Source organism: Lutra lutra, chromosome 3 (genome assembly GCF_902655055.1).
Source record: "Lutra lutra chromosome 3, mLutLut1.2, whole genome shotgun sequence".
Taxonomy (NCBI): domain Eukaryota; kingdom Metazoa; phylum Chordata; class Mammalia; order Carnivora; family Mustelidae; genus Lutra; species Lutra lutra.
Genome location: NC_062280.1, coordinates 48673785 through 48696080, shown reverse-complemented (window position 1 = coordinate 48696080; position 22296 = coordinate 48673785). Strand labels below are relative to the sequence as shown.

The 22296-nt window shown below is 38.5% G+C and overlaps 1 protein-coding gene across 3 annotated transcripts in view; it reads left to right on the top strand.

The window, feature by feature from the left end:
* MMADHC (metabolism of cobalamin associated D) overlaps positions 1-22296 on the top strand; it is a 41751-nt gene that overhangs the window by 6003 nt on the left and 13452 nt on the right. For all 3 annotated transcript variants that reach the window (XM_047721684.1, XM_047721685.1, XM_047721686.1), the window contains exon 3: positions 3-147. In XM_047721684.1, coding sequence (XP_047577640.1) covers positions 3-147 — 145 coding nt within the window. The remainder of the gene's footprint in view (positions 1-2; positions 148-22296) is intronic.

The window sequence follows — 22296 nt, the reverse complement described above, 5'->3', positions numbered from 1 at the left end:
AGGTGCTCTGTAATAGAGCCAGACTGGTCTCCTATCTCCCAGGATTTTGCTCTTTAGTTAAAAGGGTTGTCAGTCCCAAAGCCTTTTCAACTGCAGGATCTTCAGGTTCTGATGAGTCTCATGTGGCCCCTGCACCTCCAGATATATGTAAGTAAACATTAATATGATTTACTTATACTTGTTGCAAAACACCCACCTCTCTTTTGGCGGCTACCAGTTTATTCTCTGTATTAAAGATTGTTTTTGTTTGTCCTTTTTTTCTTTTTTTCCTAAACTCTATATGAATGTAATCAATGGTATTTGTCTTTCTCTGACTAAATCATTTCACTTACTATTATACCCTGTACATTCATCCATGTTACTACACATAGCAAGATTTCAATATTTTTTATGGCTGAGTAATATTCCATTATGCATATATACCACATCTTTATCCATTCATCAGTGGATGGATATTTGGATTACTTCCATATCTAGACTATTCTAAATTATGCTGTGTTAAATACAGGGGTGTGTATATCTTTTTGTGTGTGTTTTCATTTTCTTTAGGTAAATACCCAGTATTGCAATTATTGGATCATTTGCTAACTTTATCTTTTAATTTTTTAAGAAATCACTTACTGTTTTGCACAGTGTTTGCACAGTGTGCATTCCCACAAACAGTACACAAGAGTTTCTTTTTCTCCATGTCTTTGCCAATACTTGTTATTTCTTGTATTTGTTTTAGCTATTCTGACAGGTATAAGGTGATATTTCATTGTGGTTTTGATTTGCCTTTCCTTGATGATTAGTGATATGAAGCATTTTTTCATGTGCCCACCAACTGTATGTCTTCCTTAGAGATATGTTTGCTGATGCCCTCTGCCCATCTTTTCAATAGGTTTCTGGTTTGGTTTGGTGTTGAGTTGTTTAAGTTCTTTATCTATTTTGGATATTAACCCCTTATCAGATACAACATTTGCAAATATATTTTCCCATTCATTCAGTAGGTTGCCTTTTTGTTGTTGTTGATTGTTTCCTTGATTGTCCAAAGACATTTTATTTCAGTATAGTCTCAGTAGTTTAATTTTGCTTTTCTTTCTCTTGCAGAGAACAAATATTATCTGGAAAAATGTTTCCGTAGCCTGTGTCCAGGAAATTACTGGCTGTGTTACTGAATCATATATAGTTGACTGTGTTATATTAGTTTCAAGTGTACAACATAGTAATTCGTTAATTTTAGACATTACACAGTGCTCACCATAAGTGTAGTTACATGTGTCACTATACAACTTTACTGCAGTGTCACTGACTATATTCCCAGTGCTGTATTTTTAATCCCCATTACATAATTATTTTATAACTGAAAGTTTGTACCATTTAACCAACATCACTATTTGGCTGTCTCCCAATGCCCCTTCCCTCTGGCAACTACCAGTTTGATCTGTTTCTATTAATATCTTCAGGCTTTTGCTTATTTCTTTGGTCGTTTGTTATATTCCACATGTAAGTGAAATCACTTAGTGTTTGTTCTTCTCTGACAGATTTCTCTGACCATAATATCTTCCAGGTCCATCTATGTTGCTGCAAAGAGCAAGATTTCATTCTTTCTTTATGGCTGAGTAATATTCCATTGTGTGTGTCTATACAGTGCACACACATGTTCTTTATTCATCATCTGTCAGTAAACAGGTTGCTTCCATATCTTGGCCGTTGTAAATAATGGTGCAGTAAACATAGAGCTACATATATCTTTTCAATTACCATGACTATTTTTGTAGGGTAAATACCTAACAGTGGAATTTCTGGATTGTCTGGTATTTCTTTTTAATTTTTTGAAGAATCCCCAAACGGTTTTCCCTGGTGGTTCCACCAGTTAACATTCCCAACCAACAGAGTGCAAGGGTTCTCTTCTCTCGATATCCTCTCCAATGCTTTACTGTTTTTAATTCTAATTCTAGAAAATGCTAACTGCTGTGCGAATGCTGTAGTATGAATTTATTAATATCAGACTTACAGAATGCTTGTTTTGTGATTTTTGTAATGATTTTCAATTTTCTCCAAAAGTAAGATATCTCACAATGAGAAACTTCTAAAAAGTTCTTCGTTTTGACAGAATCACACACACACACACAAAAGCAGAGGTAAAACTAAATAGCATTAAAATAACACCAAAAATGAAGTTGTAAACTATATATGTGTGATTCTAATTACTCACCAATTGAGAAATGAAGAGTGAGATAGGAGATATTATTATACATTTTAGGGAGAATTTTCGGAGGTAGCTCGACTCATGACATAAAGCACTCTGGAGCCCTCCTTTCTGTTACATGTTGTACTCAGAGGGAGAAGAGTGGGTCAGGAAAAATGATCTGGAGGTAATGATGATTTGTGAATACAAATATACCTGACAGACAAGGTAGAGAAGCATTCCACGTAAAGGACAGCAGAAATGCCAAGGGAAAGCTTTAAGATAAGACTAATTATATTGGGACTGCTGCCATGCAGGGTGGCCTGAAGGCTGTTAGAAGATGAACTGAAAGGTAGGCAGGAGGCTGATGACGACAGAGGGCCTTATGCACCAAGCTGATGACTTTGGATGTCTCCATTTAGGGTGGTGACTTCTAAAGAAATTCTATGAGGCTATGGAAATTTCCCTAGAAGGGGAAACTGTGAAGGACAATAAGGGTATAGAAGAGGCTTCCAACGTCCTCCCACTGTTCAACCAATAAGAATTATATTTTATTTGTTTATGCACTCATGTAAGTACGCAAATAAAAGTTTGCAAGGCTAAAATGATTAAAAAACTACTAGAACGAAAAAGAAAAAACTAGAGGCAAAAGAAAGCTATGCAAGGATTTTGGGTAAGACAAAATCTGGTGTGATTCAGAAAAATCGCACTCAGTCCAGATTAGAGTATCCGTCCCCATACCGAGGTGGCCGTGTTCCAAGTGTATTGTATAGGAATGATTGTTGTCAACTGGTACGACCACGTGTCATCTCTCCTAAGGCTGGGAAGATTTCCCTTTCATTGCCTTCCGAGTAGTTACGCGTTAGCTCTGTGATGAGAGGAGCTTGTGGAGATTTAGCAGGCCCAGGTGAAACGCAGGCCATTATACTCAGAAGGTTGTGGGAATCATGGGGACAGTTCTGTATAAGTGTTTACGGGAGCCCTGTGTGGGAGCGCCCATTTCACAGGGCTCGTCGTGGTCAGACCCATTGCTCCTCAGACTCCTGTAAACCCCAGGTTTTATGCTTCCAGTTGAGACAGTGACTGTTTCTCCCTCGCTCTGACCACCCCTTTGCAGACAGACCTTCACTTCCCAGCTTCTGCCTCATCCAGGTGAGCTGTAATTCTTCTGTTAACCCCTCAGTCCTGTAATATTGTAGCGTCTTAAGAGACAGGACAGAACCCAGACTGATACAGGTGTGTATCAAGTAATCCACTGGGTGGAGAAGATCATGTTAAAACTCCTATTTCTATGTATATTTTAATCTCTCCATTTTAAAATCATAGCATTTTAGGACTAACGTAATGGTGAAAGAGTAAGCATGACTTACAAAGAAGTCAAAGTGCATGTGTTGAGATGTGTGTTCAGTTTGTTTACTGAGAAAGGTATGAAGTTTTCAGAATTTGAGAACCTTGGTAGAGAAGATGGCCCTGGAAGAAGGACAAAGCTGTAGACCGAATGTTCAGTCAGAAGGCTATTGTAGACGTCATCCAGGAAAGAACTGATGAGGCTCTGAAGTGAGGCTGTGGCAGGGGCAGTCGGATTTAAGTAGTACTCAGGAGCTAGAAATAGGGAGCAGCAGCTGATAGATGACCTTTGCGGAGGAAAGAGAAGGACAGCTCAGAGATGACTCAGGTTTGTAGCTAAGGTGCTTCCATTTGCAGAGCAAGACCTGCCAGTTGCTTTTGTTTGTTTTTCCTCTCCTTCAGCTTGGCAATTTAGAAAAACCACCACCCACCAAAACCAAGTAGGGTTCATCTTGGAATGTGAAGGATGGTACAGTATTAGGAAAACTTCCCCCAGCTCTACCGTGCAAAGGCTCTAAGAGAAAACTTTGGTAGCTACAGCTAACCGTCCACCCAAATTTTGTGCTGTCCACTCCACTGTCTAGAGTTGCTAGTGGAAGTGATGCCCAGATGGGACCATGTGACTCATTCTTGCCAAGGGAAATGTTGGCGGGGGGGGTGTTGTGCCAACTCTGGGCCAAAGCTTTTTAAGAAGCCGGAGTGCTGGTTTCACATCCTCTTCCCCTTCTATCTGCAGAAGTTAGACAACAGCAAGGCCCTAGATGCGGAAGCAGACACAGGTGGAAGAAATCTGGGCCCTTGAATTACATTACAGAGGAGGGCCACCTGCCTTAGTGTTCTGTGCCTGAGAAATAAGCCTTCCACCACATTAGACACCTAAACAGGTGTCTGCTCGTTCTTTAAAAATGTTTAGTCTGCTTTAAATGTTCTGAAGATACTATAGTAGAGGCCCCTTAGCATACAGTAACAGCAAATAATCATTGTTGATACAGACTTTTAGAAAACCTATTCCTTAACAGGCTTTCGGGATGTGGGGTCCATGCGTAGGATGAATTTGGGTGGAAAACATTACATTTACCTTTTCACTAACATTCCGCTGAAGTTTAGCATGTCTTTTCATTGTGGATATATGCAACCCGTCCAGTGTGATTAGCAGTTGCTGGGCCTTGTCGCCGACAGAGAACAGGTCTTTTCCTATCACATTAAAGATGTTCCTTGACTTACGATGGCATTATGTCCAGATGAATCCGTTGAACATAGTTGAACGAGTTGAACATAGCATAAACTGAGAGTGCACTTAATACACCTTACCTGCTGAACTTCACAGCTTAGCCTCACCTACCTTAACTGTCTCTGAACACTTACATTTTCCCACAGCTGGGCAAAACCCTCCTCCCACAAAGCCTGTTGTATAACGAAGTGTTGCGTACGTCATGTGATGGCTTGAATGCTGTGCTGAAAGTGAAACAGAATGGCTGTATGGGTACAGAGTAGCTGTAAGTGGATCGGTTGTTTATCCTCATGATCAAGTGGCCATATGGGAGCTGGGGCTCACTGCTACTGCCCAGCATCATGAGAGAGGATTGTACTGCCTATCCCTAGCGCAGGGAAAGCTCCAAATTCAGAATTCGCTGAAGTGTGGTCTCTACTGAATGCGTGTCGCTCTTGAACCATAGTAAAGTCCAAAATCCTAAGGTGAATCATCATAAGTTGGGGACACTTTAAGTGTTGCCAATATATCAATACCGTTTATACTGTCAGTATTTCAGAATTACAGATCTTGTAATACTAAACCTTCACAACAAGCACATATATTCTATCACAACTTCCAAAAATGTTTTGATATATGTATTAAAAATGATTAATCAATTTTTAATATATGTACTTTATGCATTTAAAAACATTTTTTCTGAAAGGAGGCCCATGGCATGAAAAAAAAACAAAAAACCTTGAAATATATTTTTTCAGTGTAGAGATGATTATCTAACTTCTAACAACAGGGTTTCTGCTTCCAAACTTTAAAAGTCTAGTTTGAATACCAGCTAAAATATGATAAAGACACATAGAATTACAACAGATTAAAAGAATCTCGTGGTAACTCTAACCATCCAAATATTTTTAAATAATAAAATAATATCAGTAAGAAATCAAACTTTGTGCATATGTCTTTGGACACATGCACATAAATGTCAGTATTTTTTTTTTAGAGCAACCAGAACCGTCCAGACCTATCAAGACTACCATCAATACATTTCTTTCTGATTCATTCATATGATCAGTTTGTAAATCGCAAAATTCTGGTTAAGGTAGTTATAATATTCTGGATCTTCACTAAACCATGAAAGTATTTGCCTATGTCGAGCAGGATATGAGTTATATATGATAAAGATCTTCCACTATTTAGGAATCATTCTGGGGGTTGCAATATTAAGAATTTTACTTTCATCTACATTTTATTAGTGGGTCTGAAAATCTTCTAAAACCAGAACTCAAAGGCATCTGGAAATTGCAGTTTCCAAAGGCAACAGAACATACTCTGAACAGCCTGCCGTATGTTCTTGTACCGTCATGTCTTCCCATTTATGACCTAAAAAAGTATCTAAACATAATCACCCCTGAAAGCACTTTAAGGGACATTTAAATCACTTCCCATCATCAGCAGCCCTTCCTTCCTGTATATTTTAATACAAAAGCTATTTCCAAAAGTGAAACACTTGGCCAGTAATTTTCATAAGGCAATGCAATATGAAAGAAGGGAACTTTCATATTAAAAAAACAAACAAACCTGGATTTGGGATCCTAACCCATTACTTAAAAACTTTGTGTCCTTAATTTTTATTCTTTTTCCTGAGTTTGATTTCCTCCTCATGAATTGGAGATAGGATCACTTACCCCATGCAGTTTTTGTGAATATTAAATGAGATAGTTATGTAAATTTCAACAGAAAACGTCTGTGCAGAAAACTGTTAATTCTATCCTTTACTGACTTATAGAGTCCTCACAATAGGCCTGAACAAAGGGTCCAACCTTCACAATGACCTAGCCAAATCTCCCCAAAGGGAACTATTTTGCCTCAGGTAGGACTTTTTAAGAATTGGCTACACAAACACACAGCATCTGTCCCTATAAATATACTTTTCAAATCTCTGTTTTTCTTAAAGCCAGTGTATGTGTAGATCTTTTTAAATATTTGACGTAGAATTCTGTTGGATCCAGTGTTTGTGTGTTGGGTTTAGAAGTACTGCCCACCTAACTAAAGGAAAACTATTTAAAAGGGCAGTCAACAATTTCTGACGAATGTCTCTGGACATGTAATGGCTGAATAAATCTAAAGCAGTGAATTCCATGATTACCTCTGTTAACACGCTATCAGTGTATTAATGTCTGGTGGGAGTATTTCGCTTGTTTTTTTTTTGGATGTCCTGAATTGTGTGTGATGGTATATTTCCCTCTCCAAAGTTGCAATTAGACTGCATCCCTTGAAGTGATTGTATTACATTTTTAGGGAAATCCATTTGGGGGATAGTTTTTATTGCTTCTCTGTCCACAGAAGTGGACATCTTTAGAGATCAGATAATGATAGCACCTCAAATTTACAGACCTTCTTCATAGGAAATTTAACAAATGACTTGTGTATGTCATTTCCTCTAAACCTAACAGTGCTCCCATTAGATGAGTGTTATTACAGACAGAAAGTAACTTGTCCAAGAATGGAAAACTTACAAGCGGCAGAACTAAGATCCAAACTCAGGGGTTGTGCAAAGCTTTTTTTTTTTTTTTTTTTTTTTAAAGTTCTTTGATTTCCCAATGATGTCTAGATACCTGAACTCAATATTTCGTGGCATGATGTTTGAGATTTTCAGAAGCCTAAAGCAGGTTGGAACTTTAAAAATGAGCATGAAAATACCATGAGCCACCTGATTTCCAAGAACCAAATGGGAATGAATATAATACTTGATCCAACAGCAGATTACTAGAACTGCAGTGTGAGAGAACAAAAGATAAGCAGACCCTTACTCCTGCGAGCTCTGAAGAGGAAGTCTGTGGGCACTATTCCCAATGGGGCTGAATATCTTTATTGTCTCACTACCAGCTCCATCAGGTCCCCTCCCCTGGAGTACAGAAAACCAGTGGATTACATTCATTCATTCTTTATTTCTTATTTTTTATTATGTTAGTCACCATATAGTACATCATTAGTTTTTGATGTAGTGATCCAAGATTCATTGTTTATGTGTAACACCCAGTGCTCCATGCAATATGTGCTGTCCTTAATACCCATCACAGGGCCAACCCTTCCCCCCACTCCCTACCCTCTAAAACCCTCAGTTTGTTTCTTGGAGTCCACAGTCTCTCATGGTTTGTCTCCCCTTCTGGTATCTCCCCCTTCACTTACCCTTCCTTTTCCTAATGTCCTCCATGCTGTTGCTTATATTCCACAAATAGTGAAACAATATGTAATTGACTTTCTGTGCTTGACTTATTTCACTCAGCATAATCTCCTCCAGTCTCATCCATGTTGATGCAAAAATTGGGTATTCATCCTTTCTGGTGGTGGCATAATACTCCATTGTATAAATGGACTGTATCTTCTTTATCCGTTTGTCTGTTGAAGATACACATGTAGTGAAAAGAAGGACCATATGCATCTCACTGTTCATAGCAGCAGTGTCCACAATAGCCAAACAGTGGGTTAAATTCTAATGTCAAATTCAGTAATGGTGACTTTCAGGGATTCAGGTTAGTTGAGTGAACTACACCTAGCATTCAATTCTGTTTCCTCAGTACTGACCTCTGAGTTCTAGATTCCCATCTCCCCTCCCAGCTAGATGTTCCCATTTGAATATTCACCACCATTTCCCTTTCAACACATAAAAAGTTAAAAAGGCTAAAACCCACAAGGGAGTACTTGCTAATGGGACCATCAGGAGAGGCATTAGATTCTGGGGCCAGATCACTGGTATTCCAGTCCTGTCTGTCCCTCATGATTCTGTGACTGAACGCATCCTCTAACCTCTATTAGCTTCAGGTTTTCTACCTGTGCAATGGAAATACTACTACCGATGTCATGGGGTTATTATGAAGGCTAAAGGAATTATTACACATAAAGCCCTTAGACAAGTGCTGGGCATCCAGTAAGCACCATGGAAATGTGGTTGCTATTATTGTTAATATTATATCATGGATCATCCAGGCTAAAAACTGATGTCATCTGTTTGGATTGCTAGATGTTGGGAGGATGTGGAAGCAAAGCAAGGGAGCAGTCAGCCACCAACCTCTTTTAATTCTACTTTTGGAAGACTCCTCTCATTTTTAACAGCTACTGCCCTAATTCAGGCCTCTCTTACCTTTGATCTTCTCCATTACAGTAGCGGTCTGCTCATTCTTCTCTCCTATAATTATGCCCTATGCCAGCAGATTTATCTTTTCAAACTTGAGTTTATGAAAGTATTCTCCTACCCAACAACTTTCAAAGTCTAATGCTATCACAGGGAATGCAAAGTTATTACTCTAGGACAGAAAATCCTTTCAGTCCAGCCCCAGCTTATTTTGCTAGCCTCCTCTTCCTCCCTTGCATGTCGAGGATGCTCTAGGCAAAGTAGTGCACTCATAGCCATATGTTCTTCACAGAACATTCCTAGGGCCTGGAGTATTCTTTTCTCACTATTCAAATCCAACCTGCCTCATGGGCCAGCACAAATTTTGTCTCCTCCAAAGACTAGTCATGTAGTAAGCTCAGTGAATTGGAGCAGACATAAAGGGCATCAGTATAAAAATTTGAACTTTATTCAGTCAGAGTGCACATATATTGGGGCTGATTATTTAAACAGCATGGGGATTACAAATTTTACAAAACTATGGAATGATTTTTATAATTATATAGTGACAGCGGGCAGTGATTGTAACTAGCAGAGGGCATGCTATAACTTAATAAATATATCTCACCATATATAACACAATTCTTGAAATTACTGCTCAAGATCAAATTAATAGCACTCAGGATCTCAGTTGTCCCTTTTGATATAATGTGATAATTGCATTTGTAAGAGATCTTGCATGCTGTAAAAGAAATATCAATGGAAAAATCAGGAGTCCTCAGATTATAACATTATTGAATAAGGAATTTCAACAATAAAGGTGCTTTCTCATAGCCTACTTGAATAATTATAAAGCCTAAACGTTATTGAGCAAATCCAGTGTTTTATTAACATCAGCAATATTGGCCTTTCTTTCTCTATTACTTCTAGCACCACCATTAGTCAGAACTTAACCATTTCTGTCATCACTGATATGAAAAATGAAGCAGAGCTGCTCAAATAAAGTAAGGGTATTGTGAACAACTTAATGTCTCCTCTCTGAGAAGTGGAAGATTAAGATTGCATTAAAAATAGATGATGATGTAAGGAAAACTAATAAAAGCTCATTCCATGCTTGAAAATTCTTTTTTACAGAAAAAAAATGTTAATTTCAGAACCACCTGGCTGAGTTATTAGAAATTGCCCATTAGAGAAGTAGTTCAGCAAAGACCCAGCAAATGGGAATTCTAGTCAGACCTTGGTCAAATCACTTAAGACTCTAAAATCTTGCATTTTCTCATCTAAAAAAATAAAAGGTAGGACTAGATGATTTCAAAGACCCAAGATGCATCAATATCTCTATACCGATTTCCTTTCTTACCTGCAAGGCCATAAATTATTTTATAATGTAAGGTTCTGTTACTTACTATGACCTTAAAGTTTAATGAATGTGTCTATTCCCACATACCTTACTCTTCAAAGAATTAGAATATAAATTCTTAAAATAATTACAACTTAAACTTTTCTTTTATGATTCATAGACACTTTGGATCATCAGTGCCTTGTCCCAAATACAGCAAAATAATATAAAAAAAATCCCATCAGTTCATTTTTTCCCATAATCCATAGTATTGTCTATTTTTAATGACCCTAAAACTATATTACTACAGTTCCAAAACCCAGCAGTAACTTTCATTGACTTTTTACTTTCATAATGTTTCAGAGATAAAACCTCTTTTCATGGAGACAGGAGGCAGCAAGTAAGTGCTTAACAACTGGAAACTGGAAACCTGAGACCATACACACATCAGATCTTTTGGCTAAATCAAACATTCCCTGATTACTCCAGGACTCTTTGGTTGTCTTGCTGGTGAGGATGAATTTGACCACCTACACATCATTGCTGCCCCTTTCTTTAATTATTAACAACTAGGAGTCCTTCTTCCTAACGTAATTCCAGCCATGATCAGCCTGCATTAGACAAACTGAACTTTCATAGAAAATCACAATTTTAAAAATGGAAAAAAGACCTGTATTGAACAGTTTGACTTACTACACTGGAGATTGATTTTCTATTATAGGATACTATAATTAGTTCCATAGACCAAATAATAGCATCTGGGTAATAGCATTAGGGACCAACCCACCAAGTCACTACCAATGTATGAAAACCTCTCTCCCTGAACAGAATAGTTCAAATTTGAAACTGGCAGGTTTGATAAGATAGGACATTCTTTACAGAATCAGAAGGCCCAAATTCTTTGCAAAACCCCAAAATGCAAATTTGAGGAATTTCTAGGCAATTAGATGGTGACATCTGTTGGTGCAATGTATCACTGCGTTCCATCATTTGAAACATCTAGGAGCAGAGGGTTGGATAAAGTTGGCAAAATCCCAAGTGCAAAATTAGGGATTCTTTTCCATTTGAGATGTTCATGTGGATACCTTTAAATGTGATATTTTAAATTAAGATAAACATACCGTGTGTGTGTGTATGTGTGTATATATGCCTGTTTTGCTCTTCCCTGGGAAGTTTTTTGTTTACAAAGTATTCACAAGCTTGCCCCCCCCCACACACACAGTGTATATTTCTTTATATACATGTGAAAGAACAGTGATTATTAGGATTAGCTTATTTTGCACTGTGAGATGGAGAGGCATAGTGGAAAGGCCAGTAGCTAATGACTGTCCTCAATTTCCAGAGTCTTTAACTTGCCAGTGAAAATAAACTTAATTTTAAGTGAAAAACAGGATTAATTTGAGAAGCAGGCCAGGAATTGTTAGCCCTAAGTAGTCTAGCACATCTTTTTCACTTTATTGCCACACCTCTAATTTGCTTGGAAGAGTTCGCCTTTACTGCAAACTTCTGTAACAAAGTCCCTAAAGCTTTTGATAGTCTCAATTTTAATACGTGTTGTATCTCCATTGTGGACTTTTTGAACAGTGTTCAGGTTTTCTCCAATATGCTGAAACAGTTTTTGCCACGTGGAGACTTTATTGTCTTGAATCACTGTAGAGCTTTGGGTTTAGGTGCATAAAACAACATACACTGCACGTTGACCTATGTGTGATCATAAGGGGCTATGAATAGAGCGTAGTCTGAAAGCCACGGGCTCACCCATTTGAGATTAATTTCCTCTTCCAGGTCACTAATTCATACCCCAGTGTCCTAGGAGAGTTAATTTATTTCCCATCAGTGACCACTTGACTTTGCAAAAGTATTTTTAACTCACTGGGGCTTAATACAGGACAAATCTTATTACTATAACCTAGTTATTGCAATTAAAAAAAAAAAAAAGCAATTTCCCTCTCTCCCAGCTTGTTTCCTCTTTTCCAAAACAGAGTCTTCCTTTTGACCATACCAGTGATTTAACTGAACAGCCTCAGTCTCTGATCAATTATGTTAAGATTGTGTGACATTAGATATGGAATTCATATTATTTAAAATAGCTTTGTTTTTTATTTTTTTTCACTCAAGTATAATTAGCATACAGTGTTCCAGTAGTGTCAGTGTACAGTATGATGATTCATCAGTTCTCTGTATTTCTCAGTGCTCCTCCAGATAAGCGTACCCTTGAATCCTTTGTCTCTTTCACCTAATGGCCCAACAGCCTCCCCTCTGGCAACCAGAGGGGATCTTTGTACTCACAGGTTTGGGGTTTTGTTGTTGTTGTTGTTCAACATGACATGTTGTTCAATGACTGGACGAAGTCATATGATAGTTGTCTTTCTCTGACTGACTGACTTCACTTAGGATTATACCCTCTAGGTCAACCATGCTGTTACAGATGGGAAAATCTCATTCTGTTTTAGGGTTGAGTAATACTCCATTGTATATATATACCACACCTCCTTTTATCCATTCATCTGTGGATGGACACTTGGTTGCTTCTATATCTTGGCTATTATAAATAATGCTACAGTAAATAGAAGGGTGTCTGTATCTTTTCGAATTGGGCTTTGGGGTGGTTTTTTGGTGGGGGGCATGGAGGGGTTAACTCCCCAGTAGTAGAATTATTGGGTCTTTTGGTAATTCTTTTTTTATTTTTTGAGGAACATCTATAGTGTTTTCCATAGTGGCCACACCAGTTTGCTTTCCCACCAACAGTGCACGAAAGTTCCTTTTCCTCCACATTCTTGCTAACACTTGTTATTTCTTGTATATCTGATTGTAGCCATTCTGACAGGTACATTGTAATATCTCACCGTGATTTTCATTTTACTTTCCCTGATGACTAGTGATGTGGAGCATCTTTTCATGCGTCTATTGCCCATCGGTATGTGTCAGTGGAAAAATATCTATTTAGGTCCTCTGCCCAGTTTTAATTGGATTCATTTGAAATTTTTTTGGCGTTGAGTTATATAAGTTTTTTATATGTTTTGGATGTTAACCTTTTATCGGATATATCACTTGCAAATATCTTCTCCCATTCAGTAGGTTGTCCTTTGGCTTTGTTGATGGTTCGTTTCTCTGTGCAAAACCTTTTTATTTTGGTGTAGTAGCAGTAGTTCACTTGCTTTTGTCTCCCTTGCCTTAGGATATGTATCTAGAAACATGTTTCTACAATGGGTGTTAAAGACATTACTGCCTATGTTTTCTTCTGGGAGTTTTATAGTTTCAGGTCTCACATTTATGTCTTTAATCCATTTAGAGTTTGTTTCTATGTATGGTATAAGAAAGTGGTCCAGTTTCATTTTTTTGCATGTAGGTGTCCACAAAGGGTGTCCAACAAAGCACCCTTTGTTGAAGATATTGTCTTTTCCCCATTATATATTCTTTTTTTAAAAAAGATTTGTTGAGTGAGAGTTAGAGTGAGAGAGAGAGAGCACAAGTGGGTGGCAGAGTACAAGGAAGGTACAGACTCCCTGCTGATCAGGGAGCCTGAGGGTGGGGCTGGATCCTAGGACCCTGGGATTAGGTCCTGATTGGAAGGCAGATGCATAATTGACTGAGCCACCCAGGCGCCCCTCCCCATTGTATGTTCTTCCTGTTTTGTCATAGGTTATTTGACCATGTAAGTATGCGTTTAATTCTGTGCTCTCTACTCTGTTACACTGATCTGTGCATCTTTTTTTTTCGGCCACTGCCATACTGTCTTGATTACTTCAGCTTTGTAGCATATCTCAAATTCTGAGATTGTGCTATCAAGCTTTGTACTTCTTTCTGAAGAGTGATTTTTCTATTCAGTTTCTTTTTGGTTCTATAAATATTTTAGGATTATTTTCTTAAGTTCTGTGAAAAATTCTGTTAGTAGTTTCATGAGGATTGCTTTAAATTTGTGGATTGTTTTGGATAATAGGGAAATTTTTACAATATTGGGTCTGCCAATTCATGCACATTATATATCTTTCCATTTACTTGAGATAGTCTCAGTTTCCTTTATCAGTGTTTTAAAGTTTTCAGAATACAGATCTTCCACCTCCTTGGTTAAGCTTATTCCTAGGTATTTTATTCTTTTTGGTGCACTTGTAAATGCTATTGTTTTCTTAATTTCTCTTTCTGCTACTTCATTATTAGTATACAAAAAATGCAACAGATTTCTCTATATTAATTTTCTGTTATGCAACTTTACTGAATTATCAGGTTAGTACTTTTTTGGTAGAGTCTTTAGGGTTTTCTGAATATGGTATTATGTCAGCTGCAAATACTGGAAATCTTATATCTTCTTTACTAGTTTGGTTACCTCTTATTTCTTTTTCTTACCTGATTGCCCTGGCAATGTCTTCCAGTATAATATGGAAGAATACTGTTGAGAGTGGACATCCTCATCCTATTCTTGATTTGAGAGAGAAAGCTCTGTTTTCACCATTGAGAATGAAGATAGCCTTTGTTATGTTGAGATACATTCCCTCTGAACCTAGTATATTGAGACTTTTTATTATGAAGAATGTTGTACTCTTTCAGATGCTTTTTTGTGTCTGTTCAGATGATCATATGGTTTTTGTCCTTTCTCTTGATGTGATGTATCACTTTGATTTGCATATACTGAATCACACTTGTGTACCTGGAATGAATCACACTTGATCATTGTGTACAATTTTTTTTTAGATTGATTTATTTGCAAGAGAGAGAGAGCATGTAAGCATGGGTAGGAGAGGAAGAGAAAGAATTTTTTTTTTTTTTTAAGATTTTATTTTAGAGAACACATGAGCGGTGGGGTGGAGGAGGAGAGGCAGAGAGAGAGAGAGAGAAGTAGACTCCTTGCTGAGCAGGAAGCCTAGGGTGGGGCTTGATCCCAGGGACCCAAGATCTTGACCTGAGCCCAAGGCAGACACTTTTTTTTTTAAATTAACATATAATGTAATATTTGTTTCAGGGGTACAGGTCTGATTTATCAGTCTTAATTCACAGCACTCACCAAAGCTCATACCCTCCCCAATGTCCATCACCCAGCCACCCCCTCCCTCTTACCCCCCTCCCCTACAGCAGCTCTGTTTGTTTTCTGAGATTGAGTCTCTTCTAGTTTGTCCCCCTCTCTGGTTTCATCTTGTTTCATTTTTCCCTCCCTTCCCCTATGATCCTCTGTCTTGTTTCTCAAATTCCTCATATCAGTGAGATCATATGATAGTTGTCTTTCTCTGATTGACTTATTTTGCTGAGCATGATACCTTCTACTTCCATCCATGGTGATGCAAATGGCAAGATTTCGGGTGTTTTGATGGCTGCATAGTATTCCATTATATATATATATACCGCCTCTTCTTTATCCATTCATCTCTTGGTGCACTTAGGCTCTTTACATAGTTGGGCTATTGTGGACATTGCTGCTATAAACATTCAGGTGCACGTACCCCATTGGATCACTACATTTGTATCTTTGGGGTAAATACCCAGTAATGCAACTGCTGGGTCATAGGGTAGCTCTATTTTCAACTTTTTGAGGAACCTCCATACTCTTCCAGAGTGGATACATCAACTTGTATTCCCATCAACAATGTAGGAGGGTTCCCCTTTCTCCACATCCTTGCCAACATCTGTCATTTCCTGGCTTGTTAATTTTAGCCATTCTGACTGGTGTGAAGTGGTATCTCATTGTGGTTTTGATTTGTATTTCTCTGATCCCGAGTGAGGTTAAACACTTTGTCATGTGTCTGTTGTCCATTTGGATGTCTTCTTTGCAGAAATGTCTGTTCATATCTTCTTCCCATTTCTTTATTGGATTATTCTTTGGATGTTGAGCTTGATGAGTTCTTTATAAATTTTGGATACTAGTCCTTTGTCTGATATGTCATTTGCAAATATCTTCTCCCATTCTGTCAGTTGTCTTTTGGTTTTGTTGACTGTTTCCTTGGCTATGCAAAAGCTTTTGATCTTGATGAAGTCTCAGTAGTTCATTTTTGCCTTTGCTCCCCTTGACTTTGGCAATGTTTCTAGGAAGAAGTTGCTGCAACTGAGGTCAAAGAGGTTGCTGTCTGTGTTCTCTTCTTCAAGGATGTTGATCGTTTCCTGTCTCATATTGAGGTCTTTCAATCCATTTTGAGTCTGTGCAGTGTAAGAAAGTGCTCCAGTTTAATTCTCCTGCATGTGGCTGTCCAATTTTCCCAACAACATTTGTTGAAGACACTGTCTTTTTTCCATTTCCTGCTTTGTCGAAGATAAGTTGACTATATAGTTGAGGGTCCATTTCTGGGCTCTCTGTTCTGTTCCATTGATCTGTGTGTCAGTTTTTATACCAGTACCATATTATCTTGATGTTTATAGCTTTGTAATAGAGCTTGAAGTCTGGAATTGTGATCGAAGGCAGACACTTAACCGACGGAGCCACCCAGGTGCCCCAAGAGAGTAGGTTCTTCTCTGTTCCTTCTCTTGCTCTCCTGTCATTTTTGCCTTTCTTTAGTGATGTGCAAAAAAATAAAGAGAAATCCAAGCAAATCTATTATACATGTTTGATTTTTGGTTACCATTAGGTTCATATATAATATCTTTTTTTTTTCCAGTGTCCAAAATTCATTGTTTATGCACCACACCCAGTGCTCCATGCAATACATGCCCTCCTTAATATCCACCACCAGGCTCACCCATCACTCTACCCCTACCCCTGTAAAACCCTCGGTTTGTTCCTCAGAGTCCAGTCTCTCATGGTTCATCTCCCTCTCCAATTATCCCAATTCACTTTTCTTTTCTTTCTCCTAATGTCCTCTATGTTATTCCTTATGCTCCACAAGTAAATGAAACCATATGATAATCGACTTTCTTTGCTTCTCTTATTTCACTCAGCATAATCTCCTCCAGTCCCATGCATGTTGATAAAAAAGTTGGGTATTTATCCTTTCTGATGGAGGCATAATACTCCATTGTATATATGGACCATATCTTCTTTATCTATTCATCTCTTGAAGGGCATCTTGCCTTTTTCCACACGTTGGCGACTGTGGCCATTGCTGCTATGAACATTGGGGTACAGATGGCCCTTCTTTTCACTACATCTGTATCTTTGGGGTAAATACCCAGTAGTGCAATTGCAGGGTCACAGGGTAGCTCTATTTTTAATTTCTTAAGGAATCTCCACCCTGTTTTCCAAAGTGGTTGCACCAACTTGCATTGCCACCAACAGTATAAGAGGGTACCCCTTTCTCCATGTCCTCTCCAACTCTTGCTGTTTCCTATCTTGTTAATTTTGGCCATTCTAACTGGTGTAAGGTGGTATCTCAGTGTGTCTTTGATTTCAATTTCCCTGATGGGTAATGATGATGAACATTTTTTCATGGGTCTGTTAGCCATTTGTATGTCTTTGGAGAAGTGTTCATGTCATCTGCCCATTTCCTGACATGATTATGTTTTCTTGGGTGTTGAGTTTGAGGAGTTTTTTATAGATTTTGGATATCAGTCCTCTGTCTATAGTGTCATTTACGAATATCTTCTCCCATTCCATGGGTTGTCTCTTTGTTTTGTTGACTGTTTCCTTTGCTGTGCAGAAGCTTTTGATCTTGATGAAGTCCCAAAAGTTCATTTTCGCTTTTGTTTGCTCTGCCTTTGGAGACATGTCTTTTTTTTTTTTTTTTTTAAAGATTTTATTTATTTATTTGACAGAGAGAGATCACAAGAAGGCAGAGAGGCAGGCAGAGAGAGAGGAAGGGAAGCAGGCTCCCTGCTGAGCAGAGAGCCTGACGCGGGGCTCGATCTCAGGACCCTGAGATCATGACCTGAGCCGAAGGCAGCGGCTTAACCCACTGAGCCACCCAGGCGCCCCAAGGAGACATGTCTTGAAAGAAGTTGCTGTCGCCGATGTCGAAGAAGTTACTGCCTATGTTCTCCTCTAGGATTTTAATAGATTTCTGCCGCACATTGAGGTCTTTCATCCATTTCGAGTTTATCTTTGTGTATGGTGTAAGAGAATGGTCGGGCTTCATTTCCCGACTTCATTTCATAGTGGTCCAATTTTCCCAGCACCATTTATTGAAGAGACTCTCTTTTTTCCACTGGATATTTTTTTCTGCTTTGTCGAAGATTATTTGACCATAGAGTTGAGGATTCATACCTGGGCTCTCTTTTCTGTTCCATTGACCTGTGTGTCTGTTTTTCTGCCAGTACCATGCTGTCTTAGTGATCAGAACTTTGTAATATAACTTGAAATCAGGCAACGTGATGCCCCCAGCTTTGTTTCTCTTTTTCAACATTCCCTTAGCAATTCGGGATCTCTTATGGTTCTGTACAAATTTTAGGATTGTTTGTTCCAGCTCTTTGAAAAATGCTGGTGGAATTTTGATTGCGATGGCATTGAAAGTATTGATTGCTCTAGGCAGTATAGACATTTTGACAATGTTTGTTCTTCTGATCCATGAACATGGAATGCTTTTCCATGTTTTTGTGTCTTTTTCCATTTCTTTCATGAGTGTTCTGTAGTTCCTTGAGTACAGATCCTTTACCTCTTTGCTTAGGTTTATTCCCAGGTATCTTATGGTTCTTGGTGCTATAATAAATGGAATTGATTTTCTAATTTCCCTTCCTATATTTTCATTGTTAGTGTATAAGAAAGCAACCGATTTATGTACATTCATTTTGTATCCTGCCACATTACTGAATTGCTGTATGAGTTCTAGTTGTTTGGGGGTGGAGTCTTGGGTTTTTCATATAAAGTATCATGTCATCTGCAACGAGAGAGAGTTTGAATTCTTCTTTGCCAATTCGAATAACTTTTACTTCTTTTTGTTGTCTGATCACTGTTGCCAGGACCTCCAGTACCGTGTTGAACAAAAGTGGTGAGAGTAGACATCCTTGTCATGTTCCTGATCTCAATGGGAAGGCTGTCAGCTTTTTGCCATGGAGAATTATATTTGCTGTGTGTTCTTCATAGATAGATTTATGAAGTTGAGGAATGTTCCCTCTATCCCTATACTTTGAAGAGTTTTAATCAGGAAAGGATGCTTTATCTTGTCAAATGCTTTTTCTGCATCAGTTGAGAGGACCATGTGGTTCTCCTCTCTTCTTTTATTGATTGGTTCTCTCACATTGGTTGATTAGTAAATGTTGAACCACCGCTACATTCCAGGGATAAATCCCACCGGTCCTGGTGGATAATCTTTTTAACCTACTGTTGGATCCTATTAACTAGGATCTTGTTGAGAATCTTGGCATCCATACTCATCAGGGATATTGGTCTGAAATTCTCCTTTTTGATGGGGTCTTTGCCTGGTTTGGGGATCAAGGTAATGCTGGCTTCCTAGAAAGAGTCTGTTAGTTTTTGTTCTGTTTCTATTTTTTGAAACCACTTCAGGAGAATAGGTGTTATTTCTTCTTTGAATGTTTGATAGAATTCCCCAGGGAACCCCATCAGGTCCTTGTCTCTTGTGTTTTGGGAGGTTTCTGATGACTGCTTCAATCTCGTTACTAGATACTGGTCTGTTCAGGTTGTCAATTTCTTCCTGCTTCAGTCTTGGAAGTTTATAGGTTTCCAGGAATGCATCCATTTCTTCTAGGTTGCTTAACTTATTGGCATGTAACTGTTGATAATAATTTCTGATGATTGTTTCTATTTCCTCGATGTTAGTCGTGATCTCTCCCTTTTCATTCATAATTTTATTAATTTGGGTCCTCTGTCTTTTCCTTTGGATTAGTTTGGCCAGTGTTTTATTGATCTTATTGATCCTTTCAAAGAATCAGCTTCTGGTTTTGTTGATGTGTTCTCCTGTATTTCTAGTTTCTATTTCATTGATCTCTGCTTTAATCTTGATTATTTCCCTTCTTGTGCTTGGGGTTAGCCTAATTTATTGTTGATTTTCCAGTTCTTTAAGGTGTAAAGAGAGCTGGTATTTTCAGGATTTTTAAATTTTTTTGAGAGGCTTGGATGGCTAAGTATTTCCCTCTTAGGACTGCCTTTGCTGTATCCTATAGGTTTTGGACTAATGTGTCTTCATTCTCATTGGTTTCCATGAATTGTTTAAGTTCTTCTTTGATTTCCTGGTTGATCCAAACATTCTTAAGCAGCTTGGTCTTTAGCTTCCAAGTGTTTCAATTCCCTCCAGACTTTTTTTGTGGTTGAGTTTCAGTTTCAAAGCATTGTATTCTGAGAATATGTAGGGAATAATCTCAGTCTTTGGTATTGGTTGAGCCCTGATTTGGACTCAGTATGTGATCTGTTCTGGAGAAAGTTCCATGTGTGCTCGAGAAGAATGAGTATTCTGTCGTTTTAGGTTGGAATGTTCTGTATATATCTGTGAGATCCATCTGGTCCAGCATGTCATGTAAAGCTCTTGTTTCTTTGAGTTTCTGCTTAATCTGTTGCTGAGAGTGGCGTGTTAAGATCCCTTACTATTAATGTCTTCATATCAATATGACTCTTTATTTTGTTTAACAGTTGGCTTATGTAGTTGGCTGCTCCCATGTTGGGGGCATTATATTTATAATTGTTAGATCTTCTTCATTGATTGATCCTTTAAGAATGGTGTAGTGTTCGGGCGCCTGGGTGGCTCAGTTGGTTGGGCGACTGCCTTCGGCTCAGGTCGTGGTCCTGGAGTCCTGGGATCGAGTCCCACATCGGGCTCCCTGCTTGGCAGGGAGTCTGCTTCTCCCTCTGACCCTCCCCCTTCTCATACTTTCTCTCTCTCTCAAATAAATAAATAAAATCTTTAAAAAAAAAATGGTGTAGTGTTCTTCTGTACTCTGACTACAGTCTTTAGCTTAAAATCTAATTTATCTGATAGGAGAATTGCTACCCCAGCTTTATTCTGAGGCCCATGGGCATGAAAAATGTTTCTCCACCCTTCACTTTCAGTCTAGATGTATCTTTAGGTTCAAAATGTGTCTCTTGAGACAGCATATGAATGGGTCCTGTCGCTTTAGCCAGTCTGCAATCCCTGTGCCGTTTTATGAGAGCGTTTAGGCCGTTTATGTTAAGAGTGATTATTGAAAGAAGTTTTTATTGATAGCATGTTGCCTGGGATGTCCCTGTTTCTATAGATTGTCTCCTTAAATTTCTGTTCTATGTTACTCTTGGGCTCTTTCTTCTTTTAGAGAACCCCCCCTCAATATGTCTTGTAGTGCCAGCTTGGTGGTCACATAATCTTTTAAACCTTGCTGGTCTTGGAAGCCTTCTGGATAAAGTATTCTTGGCTGCATGCTCTTCTCATTTAGTGCCCTGAATATGTCTTGACAGCCCTTTCTGGCTTGCCAGGTTTCTGTGGACAAACTGACATTATTCTGATGGTCGTTCCTCTGTATGTAAGGAATCTCTTCCCCCAGCTGCCCTTAAGACCTCCTCTCTGAATTTATGATTGGTGAATTTCACAATACTTGTCCAGAGGTCTTTCTAGACTTGTTGATCTTGGGAGGTGTCCTCTCTGCCTCTAGGATATGAATACTTTTCCATTTTCCAGATTAGGGAAATTTTCATCCAATATCTCTTTAACTTTATCTTCTAGTCTTCTCTCTTTTCTACCCCCTCAGGGATCCCAATAATTTTGACATTGGAATGTTTCATGGTGTCATTTATTTCCCTGATTCTGTTTTCATGGCTTCTAAGCTGTTTGTTCCAGGCCTCCTCCTGATCCTTCTTTTCTATCAGTTTGTCTTCAAGATCACTAATTGGATCTTCTGCCTTGGTTACCATAGCTGTCAGAATATTTAGATTAGATTGGATCTCATTGATAGCATTTTTAAGTACTGCCAGATCAGCCCTCACTTCCACCCTTAGAAATTCTGTTTTGCCACTAATGGTCTTCTCCAGCCTAGCCATTGCCTGGATAATTGTTACCTTGAATTCCATTTCTGACATATCATTTATGTCCATATCCAGTACTTCTGTGGCAGAGGACACATTCTCTGAACTTTGCCTCTGTTGGGTGTTCCTCCTCCTAATCATTTTGGTGAGGGGTGGTTGAGGGAATGTATAGCTGAATATATCAACCACAGTCCAGTCAAGGTGCACCTTGCAAAGTTTTGGAGCAATTGGAAGTCACCACCAAAGAGAAAGAAAAAGAGGAAAAAAAAGAAAAAAGCCAGGCAAAATGAGCCCCAAAAGTAAGATTTATAAGGTACATAAGCAA